General features: G+C 29.4%; 2 protein-coding genes across 2 annotated transcripts; both read right to left on the bottom strand.

Annotated features, from left to right (window-relative positions):
* Nucleotides 1-680: 680 nt before the first annotated feature.
* LOC132950962 (zinc finger MYM-type protein 1-like) lies at nucleotides 681-2,963 on the bottom strand. Its single transcript, XM_061022606.1, has 3 exons — nucleotides 2,228-2,963; nucleotides 1,517-2,128; nucleotides 681-1,075 (listed from the first exon to the last, which is right to left on the bottom strand). Exons 1-3 carry the CDS (start codon nucleotides 2,961-2,963, stop codon nucleotides 681-683), a joined length of 1,743 nt encoding a protein of 580 aa, XP_060878589.1.
* A 5,007-nt stretch (nucleotides 2,964-7,970) lies between these two features.
* LOC132950953 (uncharacterized) lies at nucleotides 7,971-13,915 on the bottom strand. The gene is made up of 4 exons (XM_061022595.1): nucleotides 13,769-13,915; nucleotides 13,514-13,660; nucleotides 11,699-13,405; nucleotides 7,971-8,084 (listed from the first exon to the last, which is right to left on the bottom strand). The coding sequence occupies exons 1-4, from the start codon at nucleotides 13,913-13,915 to the stop codon at nucleotides 7,971-7,973; spliced, it is 2,115 nt and encodes a 704-aa protein (XP_060878578.1).
* Between the last annotated feature and the right edge of the window lie 8,768 nt (nucleotides 13,916-22,683).

Below are 22,683 nucleotides of genomic sequence, written 5' to 3'. Positions count from 1 at the left end.
GGATAGCTATTAGAAGAAGGTGCATCTACTCCAAAAAGAGCATTGAAAATGAAGAAAGCTTTAAAAACTAAAAAGTTATTCCTTTTTCACCACAGGAAGCTTTAACATTTATTTTAGACAATAAACTAACAAAACAACAATTTATAAATATTAGATGCGATGCAATTAAACGAAATGCCAATATATAGCCTGCTTATGAACATACTAAAAAAGCAAAAACAGAATGTTACCCAGAAAACTGTGTTTATACTGAACAAAGTTGTCATGTACCACTTCAAGATATTCTTAACCACACTACAAAACAAATTGTATGAAGTATAGAAATATTACATAATAATGAATGTAAAGATTTTGAAATGTTGTATAAATTGGGTTGTAATGGTTCTAGTAATCACTCGCGGTATAAACAGTCATTTCAAACTACAGACATAAGTGATACAAGCAGGGGCGGATCTTGGATATTTTGATAGGGGGGGCACATATAAATTATATAATGATTCTTTGATGATATAATTAATAATACATACTCTTATTTTTAAACAAAATTGGTAATAATAATAATAATGATAATAATAATGTTGATTACATAATATCACATACCATATAATAATAATTTATACATATATGTAGTCATTAATAAGTAAATAAGTAAAAATATTTTTATAGGTTCTCATATTGCCTCATAGGTCGAATTGAAGTTTTCGTTTATGTTTTTTAGCAAACACATCTAGTACTTCTCCTGGTTTTACTTGAATATCTTTATTTATATGCAACATTGCTAAGCCGTTAAGTCTTTCCTGGCTCATTGTCGATCGTAGGTAAGTTTTAATTCTTTTTAAAGAACTAAATGACCTTTCAGCACTTGCTGTTGTTATAGGTATCACACTAAGAATTGTTAAAAGACATTTAATGTTAGGAAACATAGATGCATATTTAAAAGCTTCCATTGAAGAATCAGCCTTTTCTGGTTTATTTTTCCAAAATTGTTTCCATAAATTTAACTCACCGCGTAGTGCTTCAATACTATGAGGTAAATCTGCTTCATATGTCTTGGCCGCATTCAATATTTTATCGTCTGAAGTTTCATAAGTAAAATAATATTTAGGAATAATTAATTTTAAATTAGTAATAACTGAATCATTATTTTCATTAAAACGTGAATTTAGTTCTGACATAAGATAATCCAAATAAGGTAGAAAATAGTTAACGTGGTAGAATTCAGATAAATCAGTTGATTCGGGCTGAGCGTTTGCACGATGACATTGTTTTTTTGTTACTCTTGGAATCCTTATATCAACGTCCATTTTTACTGCAATTATTCTTGTTTCTTCAAAAATGTTTTTAAATTCCGTTTTTGAATTTTCTTTTATTGTAGTTAATACATTTTTAACATTGTTGATCATTTCTATCGATTGTGTATAGTCAATATTAATACTCTGTAACAGCATTGAAAGTGGAAGTGTTATGGCTAAAAATTTCGTTAATATTTTTAAGGAAATCAAAAATTCAAATTTACAAATAGCTGCAGGTAGAGATTGTGCATTGCTTCCTGTATGGTTGCTAAGGCTTAATTCGTCTAATGTAACTATTATAGCTGGTAATATTTCCAAAAAATGTAAAATTCCATCATGTCTTTCGACCCAACGTGTTTCACACAACTTTTTAGCTTTTACTGCTTTTTGATGTGGAAAAAGTTCTGTAATTTTTTCACTCAAAAGTTGAGTTCTTAAAGCAGATTCCCTTAAGAAGTTATAAATATTTGTTATTATTCCGACTGTGTTGCGAATTGAAGGTACAGTGCTTGCTTTACTGAGCACTAAATTTAATCTGTGGTTGGCACAGTGAGTATAAAATGCAAGAGGCTGTAAACTTGCAATTCGAGATTGTACTCCTTTAAACGCACCACTCATATTCGCGGCACCATCATATCCTTGTACTCGAAGCAGAGCAAGATCTAAATTTTTTTCTTTTAATATTTGTATAATGGTGTCAGCTAAATATTCACCAGTTACATGTTCAACCTTTGTGAATCCAAGAAAATGTTCCCGTATTGAGCATGTGGCCGAATCAAAATACCGAACACAAAATGAAAATTGTTCAGAAATACTTACGTCAGTCGTCTCATCAGCTAAAATACTATAAAATTTTGAAATATGAACTTTTTGAATTATTTTATCACTTATAACATTTCCGCAGCAATCAATTAAATCATTTTGCGTCGTCTTACTAATATAGGTAGTATTTTTTGTTGCAGATTTGAAATGCTCTTTTAGAATTTGATCTCCAGCATTAATACGAAATTCTAATAAAGCCTTAAAATTTCCTTTTTGATATTTGATATCGTCATCAACAGAATTTATAGAACCATCATCTCTATGACCGCGTAAGGATATATTTTGTAGGCCACAAAATAGTATGGTTTCAATAATAGGGATTAATTTTTGCCTATTTTGTTCAACTTTACGTGTCATAGCAGTGTCTAATGTTGTTTCTATATTTTGTATTTTTCCATTCATAACACTTATGAAATTATCAGATTTAAAAACACAATTCTTATGGTAGTCATTATTTTGATGGGCCTTAAAATTTTCTTTTGCTTTTTTGTAAAGAGATAATGGTATTGTAACTAATTTTCCTAGTTTTACACGACTACGACCTCCCTCATCGCTTCCAAATAAAACACATATTCTACAAAAAGCTCCTCCGAGTTTTTGGCTATAAGACAACCAGGGATACTCATTTATCCAGTGAAGTTTAAAGGAACGATTTTTATCTCCTTGAGAAATTAGAGGAAAAATAAAATGTTCATGTGGAATCCACGGATCACGTAGAATATCATAAAGTTCGTCGTCTTTTATTTTATTAAATTTAAAACCTACATAGTTGCCAATATCTCTTGTATTTGAAATTTCAGTAGCAGTGGAATGAATTGAGTTGGATTGATCGTCTTCATTTTGGGGCATAATTTCATTTTCAGACTTTTTGTGTACAATATTATCATCTTATTTTGTTTTTTTAAAAAACGTTAATATATTTGTATTCTGACGTTTCTTCTCCATGATTTGGATTTATACGTATTATAAGTTTTAATCCCAAATAAAAATAAATCTAAAAAATACAAATAAAGTTCTATTAAAGAATGTATGAAAGAAAATTACAATTTGGTTAAGCTATTTTTAAATTAATAACTCGATAGTTTTCTATAGGTATGATTAACGATTAGCAGCCGACAATGACGAGCGTACACGCAGTTAATTTTAAAAAATAGAAATAAACTACCCAATATATTAGTATATTTTACCGTATGGACGACGCTGCCTGTCGTCCAAAACTTGAATACATATAAGATGTATAAGCGTCAATAGACAATAAATATAAACATATAATGAAATTAAAAATATAAACTTACATTTAGCGTTGAAGCGTAACCCTTCGTCTGTAGCAATTTCACAATTACACTATTATTTTATAAAAATTATAGTGTTATAACTTATAACAGTGCTGTGTGCTTGTGTGCAGTACGGCCAGTACGAAATTAAATTGTAAGTACCTATTGGTACCTATCGCCGTTGTCGCGGCGTCGCAGCGGTGTCGCGCGTTAAGATAACGCAAGACGTGTGCTCCGGGCCTAATGGTTATAAATAGAGATCGATAAGATACTAAACTGTAACTCCTTTTATCAGTTTAAATGTACCTAATTAATGATTTTACTAGTAGGTAAAAGGTAGTATTATTTTTATTTACAACTGTATTTTTATTTATATGATACTCGTAGTAACATAAAAAAAATGTTGATAGAAAATTGACAGGGGGGGCACGTGCCCCTGTGCCCCTCCCCTGGATCCGCCACTGGATACAAGTATGTTTACAGTTTCGCTAGTTCCTCCCCAACTTCAATGTGTGAACAACAACGAAAAAATTGTACTTTGGTCTAATCCTAGATATTCTTCCACTCGTTTTTGTCGGCCATTAAAATGTATTTTTATGAAAGAAAATAATGATAAAACAATCGAAATGTATACAGAAATTGAAGATGAAATATCTAGATTAACTAATACAATAATTTATTTTAATGATATATCAATTATAAGCATAAAGCATACTCTAATTTTTCAATGATTGATGGCAAAGTAATGTTAATTTATTTTATTAATGTAGCCTATTTTTAAATAATATTTGTATCCTTAGGTTTATAGTGCAGTAAAAAATACATCATGTCAAACATGTTATATATGTGGACGGAAACCATCACAAATGAATAATTTAGATCAAGTTTTCGAGCGACAGATTAATACGGAAAACTTTCAATTTGGATTATCTGTGTTACATGCTCATATACGATTTTTAGAATGCCTTTTACACGTGGCTTATCGTATGGAAATAAAAACGTGGCGAGTATGTACATAAAAGTATTTAATTTTTTATATTATATAATAATATATAGAATAATGAAATTGTATTTTTAAAGGTTAGTTCATTAGTACATAAACAACAAGTAGCAGCAAAAAAAAAGCATATCCAAGAAAAGTTTTGATCGGAAATGGGGTTACTAATAGATATGGTGTTACAAGGTATTAGATATCTTTAAAAAAATCAGTTCAAATCAAGTTTTTAATATCAGTAGCTAATTTATTTTATTTTTGTCATTTAGGATCTGGCACAACTAATGACGGAAATACTGCTAGAAAATTTTTGTCAATTTTATACTGAAAATACATTTTAATTGAAGCTTTAATCCGTTTTAAATCAGAAAGTGCCATATTTTTGTTGATTCCTTCTGAAATTAAACATATTTTCGACTTTGATTTCTGTTAGTATTGATGTAAACACATGTGTTGGTGGATGGGCGCTATGAAATTGCCAATTGTACATTTTGTGAAAGCTTTCTGGACTGTTAGTTGTTCTATTGATTTAATTAATTTTTGTAGCTGTTCCAGTTATAAAATAATATTTTTAATTAAACTAGCTTAGGTATAATTGATGGCTCTTTTGTCCATATTTCAGGTGGAAATAAACATTCAGGTTCAATATAGGTCTTTAAAATATAATATATGACCTTCAGTGTCATTTGGACACGAACTCATAAGTTGAATAAAACCATCTTCAAGTTTTTCGATTGGTAGAAATGGTAGATCAAAGAACGATTTTAACCACTGTCCCGATTTGTCATTATTAATATATGATGTTCGTTAAGTATTGTGGTTTTGTATCTAAATCAATAAAATAATTTATGTTATAACATAAATTAGGTACTTACGCCACCAAGCTTGGCCTAAATGGAATCGACACCCAATAATCTTTACGTCAAGAAACACCGTTTTTGCAGCCTCATGAGCAGCAACTTCAAAATCGACATGCAATTGTTTTATATTTAACAATTCAGATGAATATTTTGAGTTTAATTTAATTATTAAAAACAGTTTTTAAGTCATTAGTAATTTTTGTTGTACCACTGTCCAAAATCTTGCAATTCCCTGTTTTTGGTGGCTTTAAAATTCAATACATAGAAAGGATTTTGTATATTTGTAAAGAAGTTGCTGAACACGGATGATCATTTGGTCCGCTTACTTGTCTAGCAACACCAAAAAATTGCTTGTTAAAAAAAAAAAATACATTTATTAGGTACCTAGATTCTAGTATTATTTTATTATTATTTTTATTCTTACTTCTAATCGATCTTGATTAAACTTGGATGACAAGACATATTTGAATTGGCAATGTTCCAACAGCTACATAGATAACTCTATTGTAGATTGACTAGTACCTAACCCTTAAAGCGTCTGCTGTTGATTTCAGGTGCGGATCCAGGGTAATTATTAGTGGTGAAGGGGGGGCATTTTATACGGTGGACATAATATAATATAAAATTCAATAATTCTATAATATTATAATTACTAGGTACCATTTACAATAAATATATCTTAACTCTGTAAGGGTATAAACTTTTAACAATAAATTTAAGGTAGGTATATTGAAAAACTCTTTATTTAAAAAAAAAAAATTTGAAGTATAAAATTAAATTAAAAATTATAAACCGAAATCTAATTTTCTAATGATTTTTGAAAACATGTCAATAACTTTATTGATGTCTACGTCAATATCACGGTGGATATTTAAAAGAGCAAGTCCAGGTAATCTAGTCTCTGACATTTTTGACCTCAGCCATGTTTTGAGTCTTCGTAGCGTTGAAAAAGTTCTCTCAGCACTTGCATTGCTTATAGGAAGAGTTATCAAAATGGTCAAAAGGCGATTGATTAAAGGAAATATTTCCTCGTTACATTTTGTAAGTATTTTTATCACACACAAGGAATTTAACGGAATATTTTCAAGTTTCTCACGGTTCCATTTTTGTTTCCATAATCTAATCTCTGAACGTAATAAAGTAAATACGATGTCTTTATCATTTGAAAGAAGTGCTTGGAAATCGTCTGCTAATGTTTTTATGATAATGTCTAATTTATTTAATGAAGTCGTATTTTCATTTATGAGCTTGTTAGGAAGTATGTATGTAAGATTGAAGCACTCTAGTGTATTTTGTGAAAAACGAGCTTTTAAATCATTAATGACATTATCTAATAATGGAATAAATATACCTAATTTATAATATTCTTCTGTATCATTTGTTTGATAATTTGCACGATTCATTTGTCTTGAACAATTCCTTGGAATTTTCAAATCAACATTTTGTGTTTTAGCCATACTCAGACGATTTATAAATTTCTGCAAATCGAGTAGAAACATTTTCTCGGCATTCTGACAGAATATTTAGTGTATCTTTCATTATATTGGCTGCTTCATATAAACCAATAGACTTTTTTTGAAAACATTTACTCAGTTGAAGAGTTTAGCTAAGCATATGGGAGAGACAAGTGAAACAATAATTTCACCGTCACATAATACTGTTGCTAGTGATTTAGCTTTTCCAAAAGTATTAAAGTCTTTCCATGATGTAATTTCTAACAATGCATCAATTATGTTAGGCATATCTTGCATAAAACTCATTACTCATTACTCCTTCATGTCTCTCGACCCATCTCGTTTCGCATAAGCCAATTAATTGGTGCCCAACATATTTTCTTAAAACAACTGTTCTTTTAGCTGATGCAGAAAAACATGATACAGTTTCTTTAATTACTCCAATAAGATTTCTGACACTTTTGACGCGTGAAGATTGTGATATAGAATTATTTAGGGAGTGGTTATAACAAGGGCATCTGCGAGCATTAGGCGCTACTTTAATGATTTTACTAACAGCTCCACGAAGTTCTGATACCATTACGCTACATCCATCAGTCCCTACACCCACACATTTTTAGTAGTTCGTATATACTGTTTAGTTGCATAGAATAAAATAAATGATACCGAATGAAAATATTTATAGCGGTAGGCATATAAATGCGGTTGATTACGATATAAGACGACAGCCACAGCCGGTTACCGGTGTCCGCCACATCGTTAGTCAGCGCGATAACAAATTACCGAATTATAAATAGAACGATTCAACGATCCGCAAAACAATGTAGTTATTACTTATTTATTATTATTTATGGTGTACATAAAAACTAAAATATAACAGCCTAAACATTTTTTATCATGTTTGATATTATTTATTTTGTATTTTTATTTTTTCATAGTTGCTATAAAAAATATAATTTTTATCGTTGCTTGGAATATTAATATAATAATTTTTTTTTCGTTTCGTGACATTTGGGGGGCATCGCTCCCATGCCCCCCCTTGTATCCGCGCCTGGTTGATTGGCTTAAAAATTCTTCTTTTGATATACATTGCTTTGTAATTTAATCGTCTCATTTATTTAACCAAATCAGAGTATCTTCTAAAACCTAATTAATAAATAAATTATATAAATGTGTACATTTTTTAAGTTGATGAAAAAGTACTTGGGTACCTCAAAGTCTTTACTATTTTGTTTTATGCCTTCTGCAGGGTATTTTCGGTTTAAAATATCAAATTAACTATTGAAACGTTCTGTGAGTAGTTGGGTTTCATAATTATTTTTTAGACAATCTACTTTGGCGTATTCTTTGTAAAACTCAATACCCTTTGCCATAGAGTTACTTAATGTCTAAGAATAAATGAAAGATATAATAGATATGGTTAGTTTAAACATTGAACTAGGTACCTATATATTATAATATAATTTTTTTTTTTTTATTATTAAACTAAACAAAAAACATTGTTATATCGACTACCTTTAAGTGTTGGTAGTAGAGAGTTACATGTTAAAAACTTAAATTATATACAATTTAATTACCGCAGCTAATTGATTAATCGAAATTTAATTAAACATTATAAAAAGAGGAAGTACAAAGAGATGAATTTATTAACTTACTCTATATATAGTACATACAAAATATTTAGAAATTCCTCAAAAGCTATGGAAAAAATAAAAAATTTAAATTTAAATTATATTTCTTGTAGAAGCCAATTGTTGATAGTTATTTTATGATTAGATCTGGAATTTGATTTTATAGTTTTCTTGATAGCGAAAGGCATTGCGTTGAAAAAGTTGGTCCTAAATAATCAACGAATATTTGTCCAATATTTTTTTTAGTGTAATTATTTAAAAAGATATATGTTCTATTACGTTTTGAATATACATTATAATTTATAGGAGTCTTTTTAACAATTAATATGATCGCAAATTGTTTGTAAAGTAAATTGATAGGTAGAAGGCCCAAGCATTTATAATTAAATTTAGTTGATCCTTCTATCGTGTTTTTATCAAGGCACCTACGAACTATTTTGTTTTGCTGTATAGTTAAAGACTTAATAGCATCATATGTACCACCCCAGGCAATTATACCATACTGAAAAATAGCTTGGTAGAGAGGCAAGTACACTATACGCATAGTATCTGGTGAGATTATTTTCCTCAAACAATATATTTTGTACATAATTGTCCTTAGGCGCATAGTCATACATACTGTTTATGTGGAGTTGCCATTTCATATTTTGGTCAAAGATTAGGCATAATGTTGGCCTTAGGTCCTTAGGTTAATGTTGGAATAATATATTAACTTGTATTGCTAACCGTACATTCATTTTACTGAATCTGTCTACAGTTAAATGCCTTACAGTTATTTTTGGAACAACTCCTGTTGGCGCATTTGCAATATCACAATTGAATACATCAATATAATGACTGTTGTATGTTATAATGTTTATTTAATTAAGAGAGCAATTTACAAGTGAGTGTGAAATATAAAAAATGTACGCAAGGTTTTTAAAAACTAACGAGAGTGATGATAGAACATAATATTATGGCCTATCTCACATGCCAGTGATAAGCCACTCACAGTCTGTCCGTATATAACATCTCTCTTTTCATAATAAATTATACAAATTATCAAATATTACAATGAACATAAAAATGATTACAATACAACTACAAGTTTTAAATTAACATATTATATAGGTATTATTTATTAAGTGAATACAAATTACAGATTAAGTCTATCTGGCTTTCCTGTAATTTATACTTTTGTGGTTCACTCTCTTTTATATTTTTGGTTTCCTCATTTCCCTCTTTTTCACTTAAAGTACTGCAGCTCTTTATAACTCATACTTTTTTTAATTAATTTAATTATCGTCTTAAATGCCAAATATTCCTTCTGATTGTACTACCACTACCTTTTTCAACACAGTACGATCTCTGCTTTGCTTATTACTTTCTCCGGTATCCATTTGTCTTTTTTAAACACCACCACCTTTTACCAGAGTTGATAAAAACATGATTTTTTTAAAAAAAATCAAAAAAACAGTTTTAATCGTTTAAAACATGTTTTTTTTAAAATGATTTTTTCAACTGTTTTAAACATGATTTGTTTGAGTTTAAAACAAAATGTTATTTTTTTATTTTTTAAATCTGTATTCATTTATAATTAAACCACGTGTAATTTAACTATTTAACCACGTTTTCAGACATATTAATCGTGGTTGTTAATAAAATAATAATTGATGATAAAGAACTAATTTATATTTATTATTTACGTAATTGTGGGTTTTCTGGTGATCGGTCTTATCGATCGAATGTGAACCTGTCGTATGATATTTATATATTAATTATTATTGTATTTCATTGTGTGTGTGTGTGTGTACGCCGACCGGCCAGACGTTCCGCATACGAAATACGAATATTCAATTGTCATGTTCTAAAATCAGTTATAACTGTTATAAGATACGCGCTCGACGACCATTGCTGTGAGTAATAAGAATAACTAATAACTAATAAGTATTAAGTTTACACAAATTAAAACTTTCCGAAGAAATATGTTCACGGGACGAAGCGTGATGACATTTGGAAGTGGTATACTGAAGTTTCACCTGATGAAAATGGGTTAAAAACAAAAAGTAAGGGAGCCAAATGTAAACGCTGTAACACAGAAATTATTGCTTTGGTTGCTCGCATGAAGAACCATTATTATAATACTTGCAGTATTATTAATGTAGACTCAACTTTTCAAAGTAAGTCAATAATAATAGTTATCGATTGTTCGTTGGCCTGTACGGTCGTTTTTGCGTCTCCGTCGTTCTCTTATCTGTGTTTTTACGCATTGTATTTAATTAACGTGTTTAAGTCTGTAATATTAGTACGAGTTTATCGACATTTCGTTATTACAATGCTATGTTTAGTGTGTAATGATGAAATTAAATGTAAAAACTGTAAAGACTACTTACACTTCTCATGTGCTAGTTTTAGAGAAACGGCATTTAGGAAATTAACACATGAAGCCAAACTAAAATTTTCATGCGCAAAATGTAAAGTTAATGTGGGTCTTACTAGCAATACTAAATCTAAAAATGAAGACGTTTTTGTTGGATCAAACGAGACTCTGTCGGATTTGACTAATTCTGTTAAATGTATGCAGTGGCGGCGCGAGGTAAAATTAATATGTGGGCGAAGTAGACTTAAAGAGGCCCTTTTTTAAAATTTTTTTAATAAACATTTAAGTAACAATAGTTATTTAATAAATATTAAGATTTACAATTTTTTAAAACAATAAACTCTAATTATTAACCTTTTATTTGCAAAGTAGTCAATATAATTTTATTTAAACATAATTATAAAATTAAATACATATTTTTTTAAATTAATAATACTGTTAGAAGTTTCATTTTTTTTATTTACAAGAAATGGACTTTTCGGCTTTTTGCTTCACTAAATGTTTTAAGTATATCTTCGTAATTTAAATTATTTGCAATTTTCGTTTCAATGGACAAAACTGCTAATGCTGAGAGTCTTTCTTGTGTCATCGTATTTCGTAGGTAATTTTTAATTATTTTAAGCTTCGAAAAACTTCTCTCTGCTGAAGCTGTACTGACAGGAATAGTGAGCATAATTCTGACTGTTATATAAACATTTGGATATATTTCTTGTAAATTATTTTCTATTATGTATTTGATGAGTTGTTTTGCATCCTTAATAAAGTCTGGTAGACTTGAAATTATGAGTTGTAATTCTTCGTATAATTCAAATGATTGAATGTCGCTCTTTTCACCTTCTTGAAGAACTGTACCTAAATCACAACAATGCTTATAAAGATCTTCTTTGGAAATGGATCTTAAAATATTCATATCATAAATAAAACCAAAATATTCAAAGTATTCATTCAATGATTTAAATCTCCATTTAATGTCATGTAGAATTCCATCAATCATGCTGTTAAAAAAGTCAACTCTAAACTTTTTTTCACCATTCTCTATAGGTTCATCAGTGTGTTCATAACTAAACATTTTTTTCTTCTTTGCTATTCTCTTGTTTTTAAAATTTAATTCTATTTCATAACTACTTTTTTCTATGAACTGGCGAGATTCTATAATACTTTTATTGAATCCTATATCACGATATTCTTGAATCCAATTGCAAAAATTATTTAAAGAATCAACAGCCATTTTTAAATTAACTTGAACTGATTGCCAGATTTTACTTATATTATTTACACGAAGTAAAATTTCATACCACACATGTATTGCAACAATAAATTCAAATGTTAACATTTCTTTTAAAATGGCTTCACAATCACATAGAGTTTCTGCGTCTACTATTTGCATTTTAAGTATATTTATACAATCAATGATATCGTCAAATTGAAATAATATTGCTTTGACTGCAGCAATTCTACTTTCCCACCTTGTTTCAGATAAAGACTTTAATGTTAGTTTTAATTTATCTTTAATAAGATCCCATCGTTTACTAGATTTTGAAAAGAGCAAATAAATTTTTTGAATAAAGCCAAAAAATGTTGTAGCTGTAATGGAAGACTTAGCAGCATCTACTAAAATCAAATTCCAGCTGTGACAACCACAAGGCGCAAAGAATGCTTTTGGATTAATATTTAATATTCGTGTTTTAACACCCTTGTTTATTCCTACCATATTCGCGCCATTATCAAAACCTTGTCCACGACAGTCTTGAATATCTAAACCATTACTTTTTAGCTCGTGTAGAATAATGTTTGTTAAATGTTCCCCTGTTGTGGAATCAACAGCAATAAATCCAATAAAATGTTCTTCTATATCACCGGTTGACGTATTACAAAATCTTAAAATAATGGACATCTGTTCAACGCGACTTATGTCTCTAGTGCAGTCGAGCATGAAAGCATAATATTTCACTAGTTTTACTTTACTAATAATCTCTTCAATTACTTTTTTAGACATAAGTTTAATTAATTCATTTTGGATATCATGACTCAAATAATGTTGTGCCAGTTGTTTTTCATTAATTAGTTGAAAATGGTTCTGTAATGAATGATCATATTTGGACAATAATTTTAATAAATCAATAAAGTTTCCAGAGTTATTGCTATCATCTAACTTCATTGATTCTCGATGACCTCTAAATGATAGATTATGTGAGGCTAAGAAATTTATTACATTAATTAATTTTTCAAACAAATTGTACCAATGCTTTTGTGATTCACGAATCCGTTTTTCATTTTCTTGATCTATTGTTTTCCCGAGTTTAATTCGTTTGTCAAATTCTACCCATTTAATCATGCACACCATGTGCTCTTTGCTCTTTTCGTGTCTTTGCAAAATTGTACTTAGATGTTTCCAGTCACAACATCCTTCACGAATCATTTGTGTTTGTAAATTAGAAAAAACTGTACACGGAAAACAATATATTTTATCTTGAGATTGAGAATAAACTAGCCATCTGCGATGTTGAGTTTCGCCATTACTTAATTTTCTTGTATAGTGGAAGTTAGAAAAATGTCTCTTATTATTGTCTAAAGGATAATTTTCATCGCAAGTATCTAGCATCTGTTGAGGACCATTTTGAACTAAATCGTGACGCTGTGAACCTGATAACGGAAACACCCATTTCCCTGGGTCTAAACTCATTAGTGGTTCACTTAAAACAATTTCTTGTTTGTGCATCTCTAAATCGCAAATATTATTTATATTAGAGTTAACATAAAAAGTAATTTCTTTATTTTCAAAAGTATTTATTGGCGGAGAAGTTTCAAGATCAGACTTAGTTTCAACTTCTTTTGTCAATTCTTCATTGTATTTTGAAATTTTATTGGATAAATTTCCTTCATTTAAATCCATTTTGGCATTAGGTTCGTCTAAGTCTGTAGCTGGGTCTAAACTCATTAGTGGTTCACTTAAAACAATTTCTTGTTTGTGCATCTCTAAATCGCAAATATTATTTATATTAGAGTTAACATAAAAAGTAATTTCTTTATTTTCAAAAGTATTTATTGGCGGAGAAGTTTCAAGATCAGACTTAGTTTCAACTTCTTTTGTCAATTCTTCATTGTATTTTGAAATTTTATTGGATAAATTTCCTTCATTTAAATCCATTTTGGCATTAGGTTCGTCTAAGTCTGTAGCTGGGTCTAAACTCATTAGTGGTTCACTTAAAACAATTTCTTGTTTGTGCATCTCTAAATCGCAAATATTATTTATATTAGAGTTAACATAAAAAGTAATTTCTTTATTTTCAAAAGTATTTATTGGCGGAGAAGTTTCAAGATCAGACTTAGTTTCAACTTCTTTTGTCAATTCTTCATTGTATTTTGAAATTCCTTCATTTAAATCCATTTTGGCATTAGGTTCGTCTAAGTCTGTAGTTGTTGATGTACTGGTTTTGTTTAGAAATTTCATCATACTAGTACTCATAGCTTGGTTCACTTGCATCATTTCAGCTTTTCTCTTTCTTTTGGAAGCACCAGATTCCCATTTCCGACCAGTATCTCTGTCTCTACTAGATCCAGACATGATACCTACATATGGATAGTTAATTATATTTTAATAATAAATTATTATGTAATATTTATAAAATTATTATTTTATTATTTATTAAATTATATTTATAATACAAATAATATTCTATTACAAATTACAATTATTTATTAGTTCTTAAAGTTTTAACTAACATTTCCAATACAACATACTAAAATATATTATTTCCATACTTCCCTATTATAAAAAATTATTATTATAGGTATATCTATTCTGTCACAATAAATCGTTTTCCATACTGATTATGTTATTTTCATATTATAATAAAATAATTTTATAACTAATATCATAAAACAAAAAAAAAACAATGGAAAATGTAAACACAATTAATAAAGTTTTATACTTACAACTTAGGTACGTGTGGTATGATTTTTGCTTCGTTAAATATTATTAAATTGAATATAATTTTCGGTAATCGATCGATACAGAAACGAGGATAAAACACAACCAATTGAACTAACAACAACTGTCAAAATGAAATTACGTTATCGAGTTTAGATAAAATCGGTTCGCCGAATCGGTCAGTCTGGCCCCGATAACGCGGTTTATATGTTAATTATAGAATAGTCGCGGTCGTTTGCCGATCGGCAACCGACAAAACGCATAGTGTGATCTGGTACTTTTAGTAATGACTAAATATGACGAAATATAACATTTATGCTTATGATTTTTTTTTTAATAAAATAATTTCATGGATACAAAAATTTTTGTATAGATACTTCTCCCATATTTTTCTATGGTTAATTATAAGTCCCTATGAAACGCGAGGCCCTTTGAGGTGCGAGGCCGTGGGCAATGGCCCACTTCGCCCACGCCTAGCGCCGCCACTGAATGTATGAGTGCTAAATTTGATGATTTTAGTAAGCAGCTGAATGAAGTGCTACATAATATTAAAGAACTTAAAGAAGAGAATAATGTGTTAAAGGAAAATAATATTAAGTTGAATTCTGATATCTACAAACTATCCAAGCGACTAAATCTACTTGAACAGAAATCAATTTTAAATCATGTTGAGATAATTGGTGTACCAGATTTGAAAAATGAAAACTGCGAAAAAGTAGTTGAAAATATTGCAGCTGTAATGGGTCAACCAGTGACAGTAATCAAGGCTTTCAGTATAAGATCAAAAATACCTAATAAACCGATGAAGATCATAGCTGAACTCTCATCAACGCATCAGAAAAAAACCCTCATGGAGTCCGCAAAAAAGAAAAAAGAAAAAAGTAAAGGCATGTAGTATTAATGAAAGCTGGGGAAATGGAGGTATTTTTGTTAATAATTATCTTACACAATATAATAGTAATCTATTTTTTAAATCTAGAATGTTTGCTAAAGAAAATAACTTTAAGTTTGTCTGGTATAATGACTGTAAAATTTTTATCAAAAAAAGTGAAACCTCGAAAGCCACTATTATATACGACGAGACTGACTTGTCAACAATTAAATTATAATATATAAGAATAATAATAATAATTTATAGTTCTTAAATCATATATATTAATATATTTTCTTTTTTTTCTTTTAGTTATGCTAATGTTAAATTCTAATTTATTAAATCGTTTTCTAGATTATAAAACGCAATATTTTAATTCTATATCTGAATTCATATGTAAATTCAATCTATTTCATAATACAACTCTAAATGTACTAAACTGCAATATTAGAAGTGTAAGGCATAATTTTGATGAATTTTTGTTATTTTTGGAAAATGATATACATAGTAAAAACTTAGATTTAATTATTTTAACTGAAACCTGGCATGATGTTAATTTTTGTAATTATTCTATACAAGGGTATAATTTGTACTTTTCTAAACTTAAAAGAAACCAGAATGATGGTGTTATAATCTTTGTTAAAACTCATTTATGTACTGATATTTTTGAATACGAATACATAGAGGCTAATATTATGAAAGTCGCGTTTAAGTTATGTAATGTATTTTTTAGGGTTTACTGTATATATAGATCTCCCTCTGGTGATAAGAACAAATTTTTGACCATTATTAATAGTATTCTGTCTAAAGATGAGTGTATAAATGGACATGTTATAATAATTGGAGATATCAATCTAAATATTATTGGCTCTGATTGTGATGAAAATGAATACCTTGATACTATATCTGAAAAAGGTTTTAGGTCACTAATTAATGTTTATACTAGAACCCCAATTGGCCAAAGACACTCATGCTTGGATCATATTTTTATTAAATCGGGAAATGCATTGAACTCCAAAATAGAAGCAGGTGTTATTCAGACAAATATTACCGATCACTTCTCCACGGTTTTGGCAATTGAAATTAGTAAAGAAAAGAGTGTCTTTAATTGCAATGTTAAGACAATCAACTATAATGATCTGGAAAAGTTATTTAAAAATGAATGTTGGGTGGATATTTTTAACTGCAATGATGTTAATAGTTGTATGGATATTTTCCTAGACAAAATTAATACTTTTGTCAAAATGTCAACAACAAAAAAAGTTTTCAACTCTAAAAATAATAGGATTAGAGAATGGATGACAGCTGGTCTTCTTTGCTCGGTGCACTTTAAACAAAAATTATCTTTAAAAGTTAGAAAATATCCAAATAATGTTAGACTTGCTATATATTATAATAAATACAAAAATAAATTAACATCTATTATACGAGCTGCAAAGATAAATTATTATAAAAACAAATTTCAGAAGTTCTCGTTTAGTCCAAAACTCACTTGGAAGGTAATTATTAAATAAGAATAATAATAAGAATGATGATGTTAAAGTTATTAAAATAGATGATTACACTCTTGATGTCAAAAATGAGCCTCTAAATATTGCAAATACATTTAACAATTTCTTTATAAATATTGGCAACAGTCTAGCCTGTAATATTGAGGAGTCAACATTTAAGTTCGAGGAGAATATTACTCCTATATTATTTAACAGTACATTTAATGAAAACATTAAAGAATCTGATGTTCGAGTAATGATAAATAAACTTAAAGATGATACTGCTGTGGGTTTTGATGGTATCTCGGTAAAGATTTTAAAACTTGTAATAGACAGTATTATAAGCCCTCTGACATATATATATATACCTTCATCAATGGTCAAATTTTGACCAGGTTGATATGACTCAACTGTTTTTTTATTTATTAAATCAATATAAGGACGGATTTTAAATAAACTATCATGATTTTCTTTACCTCTTGAAATATAATTTGCATTATTATTCAAATGCAACATTGAAAAAATCGATGAGAAACGATCTCTAGTCATTAGCTTTGATGCAAATGTGCTATGAATAAATGCATTCTTCGACCAAAAGTCTTTGATATGTGGTTTTGGTATTATAGACATATGAAGAATAATTGAAAAAAAACTATACATTTCGGAAATATTTACCGGTTTCCATTTATGCCAAATAGAATTTTGTTTCAGCATATTTTTTCGTCGAAGAGATCGAATAATTGAATATGCATACCTATTAGTTTCTTTTTTAATTAATTAAATTAAACTATCTGGAAAAAAAATACTAAAAAACTCTATTTCAGCTGATTTACCAAGTACTTCATCTGAGACACCTGACATTGACGTAAATACGTAAGGTTGGGGTTCAGGATTTACTCTTTCCCATTCAAATATAATAGGTGCTATACTTTCAATTGAACGTCTTTCTACTTCTCTATTTGTCAAAAAAGGTTCATTATTATCACGATTTTGTATAAAATTTTCATGTTGAATTTCGTCTATGGTGTCATCAAAACCACATTCCTCAGCTATATTTTTATAATTACTTTCAACATTTTCTATTGGTACTTCATTCATATTTTGCCTTCTATTATCAGTAATTGGAACAGTTAAATCATTATCAATATTGTCAACCATCTCAACAAGATTTTCAAAAAGATTTGCACATTCATTTTCAAATGCAACCGGTAACAAATTCGTATAAACAGCTTCACACGTGTCCTCGTCAGAACTATTATTATCAACATCATCATCTTCTCTATCAGATCCACTATCATCCATAAATTCATCTAACATACGACTTATGTCTTTGTCGTTAATTTTTTTTAGACATTTTTTCCTTTAAAAATAATAAAATATTAAACGTAAATCGTTTACTTATCACGCTGTGTATAAAAATAAAATGTATAAAGCGTCTTTTTTATTTTAGAAATATATCGATAACAAGACAATATTATGACGTATAATACGTAATATGCGTGTCTATATAAATAAAATGATATAAATAAAATAGTATTACCATTTAGGAACGAACTCCGTCAGCAAACTTCGTCAAGCCGACACACGACAGTCCAAGAAAATGAAAAATTATTTTGATAAAATTATTAATTGAAACAACTATTATTAACAGCCAATAGGCGCTTCGAATCAAATTCCAGTGACGCTCCACGTGGAGAAAATAATGTATTCTTTTTATATAAATAATCTTTACGATATTACCTATCGATAGATTGTCATATGAAAACAATGGTGTGAGTATATGATTTTATATCGATTTTTAAAGTTCGATAGTAGACACAACGTGCGAGACGCGTGATTCGTATTTTATAAGTAAAATATCGTAACGCGCCAGATACGTGACTCGTCTCAAACGTAACTTTTAGATTATGACGGACCGTCTCGAATGTGTTAAATATACCAGCTATCTATTATTTATTTATATTATACCTACACTATATTATGTTGTTTATTGAAGGAACTATTTTCATCTTTCAAAGGATTGTTATTGCCAGTTGGATGGGTATGTATGGTATCGTTGTATAAACTAAATAAATCATCATAAATTGAGAAAAAAATCATTTGCAGTTTAGATATAAGCTATTATGTTAATCAAAAACGCCAGGACTCAAAAATGTTAGGTCTAAAACAGTTAACATATCCCACTAGACATGATTTAAATTACCAATACTGTTCAATTATTTGATAATCAACTTATTTGTCAAAGGGGCCCAAGTGTCATACATTTTCCAGGTACCTACGCATATTTAAAATATTTTGGAAATAATTAATAATTAATTTTTACTTCCATATTATATTATACCTATTGTTTTGTAATATTTAATTATTTGTAATTACGAATACGCGCTATTAGTGGTGATAAGAATAAATGTTATCAGGAATGGCGTTTGGTTCTAAGCAAACATATTTTAACGCTGGATTGAATTAGAATAATTTTATTTTTAATTTATTCTTATGATTATTTATTCCTAATACTTAAATATTCGCACAAATATGTGCTATATATTTGCTCAAATAGATTTTGAAATTGGTCACTAATCCATTTTTTCAGATCACCGATAATGCCGTTTGTAGTGTTGTATGTTATAATATAAATCGGATAGGTAGTATGTTTCTTGAAACTTCTCACATTTTACATTAGAACAACTACTTCTTTCTGTGATGGATGGAAACTCTCTAAACATAGATTTGCAAATAGTCTTAGGTGTAGTCACACACAGTGGCGTATACTCTCCGAAATTGTTTGTTGGTACGGCACTCATATGAATTTATTTAATCAATGTATCAACTAAAACCCAACAGCGCAACACGGGATAAAACAAAAATGAAAATCGCAGGCGAGGAGTATAAATAAAAATAGTTGTTCACAATTTATATGAAATATAAATTATAATTATAAATAATTACTAGGTAATTGAGATAATGACGGTCCGTCGTGCGTCGTCGATAGTCATAATATCTATACTATCTTTAGTAATATTTATCTATATTCTATATATTTCAGTTCGTGGTATCGACTTGAACGGCCACTCAAATTCTCGATAATATACTTAATACTTATTAGTTATTACGAGTTACGACCAATAAAACGCGATGAACAGAATTTAGTTTGTTTTCTGACTTTGCTTGTTTCAGTATATTATGGTCAATTCAGTGCTTTGTGCGAGTCACGTGTGTGATTATATGTATCATTTAAATTACGAAAAATTACGATCCAACAATCCACGAGGTATCAAGTTCTAATAAGCATCAACTATCAAGTATTCAAGTATGACATCACAACCTTCATTACTATATTTTTTAAATAAAAATACCGCTGTGCCTGAGCCTAATCATAGTGCGATGATATTCCTTATTCATCAAATATTATTAATAACACCGAAATTGAAAGCAACACTGATACAACTAATTTAACTGAATTAATTGAAAAGTATGATATTGGTTTATATATTAATACAAGAATATCTGACGATAAGCTTAAGTATGATTTATTAAAAAAAACTATGGCAGCCTCATACTTCATACAACTTTCGGGTAGTTTCAAAAAGAAAATTAAAATTTCAAGTATCTTGGATTACTCGATTTTCCTGGTTAGTATATTCAAAAAAACTAGAAGGTGCGTTTTGTAAAATGTGTGTATTGTTTTCAAATGAAACATCGGGAAAAGGTAGCTCTGTAAAAGTCGGTGCATTAGTTCATAAACCATTTATTAATTGGAAAAATGCTCTCGAATGTTTTACAACGCACTCAAATGCTGACTATCATAAATTGTCAACGTTAAGAGTGGATGAGTTTGTTAAAATAATAGAAAATAAAACATTTGATGTAGCTACACAAGTAGATTCTATTAAAAAAGCTCAAGTTATCCGAAATCGCTTAAAATTAATTCCAATAGTTATTCCAATAATTATTTTTTGTGGTCATCGAGAGTTAGCAATGAGTGGTCACGACGATAGTGGCCCTATTTTCAATTTGCGAATAAGATAATAATGACGGTAACTTTCGAGCTTTGTTGAGATATCGGGCATTAAGTGGTGATTTAACTCTAAAAAGTCATTTGATGAATTCATCGGGGAAATCGGTTTACATCTAATTAGATGAGGGACTATTTTTGGAGCATACAATGGATTTATACTTATCCCTACTTGTACATGCCGTTTACTTTCATCCAATACTGTTTCTGCCAATGCCTATGCCAATGTCATATCATTAAGACTTTCAAGTTGGTTATCGTTATCAAGTTCTTCAAGGCATCTTCGGTGTCTGCATAATCTATAATTGTATCCAGTTGCTGGTCAAGTTCTATGGTATCTGTTGACGCAGTATTAATCAACCTCATATAATGTTTTTGACATGATGTTTCAATGTCAGTATTTCGTATAACTCCGTTTGTGTCGTTGGTAATTGAAATTAAAAGTGATAGGATAAACGAGTATACGTCTTCAAGCTCTTGACATTTTAGTAAACAGCCAATAGTTTTCAGAATGATTTCTCTAACTTTTCCGTTTAACAACCTAAAATCCGGCCACTGGCTTGCTAGTTTTAGGAAATGAGCTACATCTAATTTAACATTACATTGAGGAAGCCAACGAGAATCTTTGGGTATCTTGTTGGTATTTATGTCTGCGCAAGCGTGTATATAGCTGTTTAATGATGAATATTGTGTAAATGTTCTTACTATTGATGAAAGATCTAATGATTGATCACATACTACAGTTTTAGGCTTTGGAACATTGCAGCTCATCCAGTAAGCCAGTCAATTAGAAATATACATAGTATTTTGCCTTTCACTTAGCATATTTGTGATTGTAAAGCTATGACATTTTAATTCATCGTAAACGATTGCTTCATACAAAAATATGGTATTTTTCTTATCGAAGCTTAGTTTACTACATTTTTTTACTACGGATCATGTTACGTCAATGATAATTTCAGGATAATTAACATAACTACAATACTTCCGATACATATGAATTTGTTCTGCATTGGTATAATGAACGAAAAATGGATCATATCCAACTTCTCTTATAATGTCTTTAAATTTATCTTCTTTTTTGATTATAGCAATCACAGTGAACGTATCTCCATTTCTTTTTTCAGAAGCAATTTTTCGAGATTTCAGAAGTCTTAGAGCATTTCCAGTGGGAAGAATGGATGGGTCTGACCCCCTAAGTTACAAATATAAAACAACAATATACTTTTCTCGTCTTCTTATAATATTAATATAAATACCTCCCGATTATCAAAAAAAATTCAAGTCCAATGCTTAATTTATGTTTTTGCGTACCATATTTGTACGACAAATTTACCGTTTTTATTCAAAATAATTCAGTTGGTTATCAGTAGCCGTCGTAGCTGGTTGTCCTCCGTGCACTGATTACCGTAACATATATACTTCGTAACCGTTTTAACATGCCTTCAAATAAAGATCACGGGTCTCCCCAAACCCGCAATCTACAACACGTCCCAAGAAAAAGAACAAATGAAACTCCACTTACTCCACCCTTTCAGAGCAAAAACAAATTTACTCCACTTCAAAACATCAACGACGAATCTGATCAAGACGGCGTTTCCACAAACGACAACGCACAAGACGCCCAGGTTAGTCCCAAAATACCGTCAATTTACGTCTACAATATCTCAAAATACGAAACATTTCACACTTC

Source organism: Metopolophium dirhodum, chromosome 1 (genome assembly GCF_019925205.1).
Source record: "Metopolophium dirhodum isolate CAU chromosome 1, ASM1992520v1, whole genome shotgun sequence".
In the NCBI taxonomy this organism is placed as follows: domain Eukaryota; kingdom Metazoa; phylum Arthropoda; class Insecta; order Hemiptera; family Aphididae; genus Metopolophium; species Metopolophium dirhodum.
The sequence above is the reverse complement of the archived record's forward strand: the minus strand, read 5'-3'. Positions and strand labels throughout refer to the sequence as shown.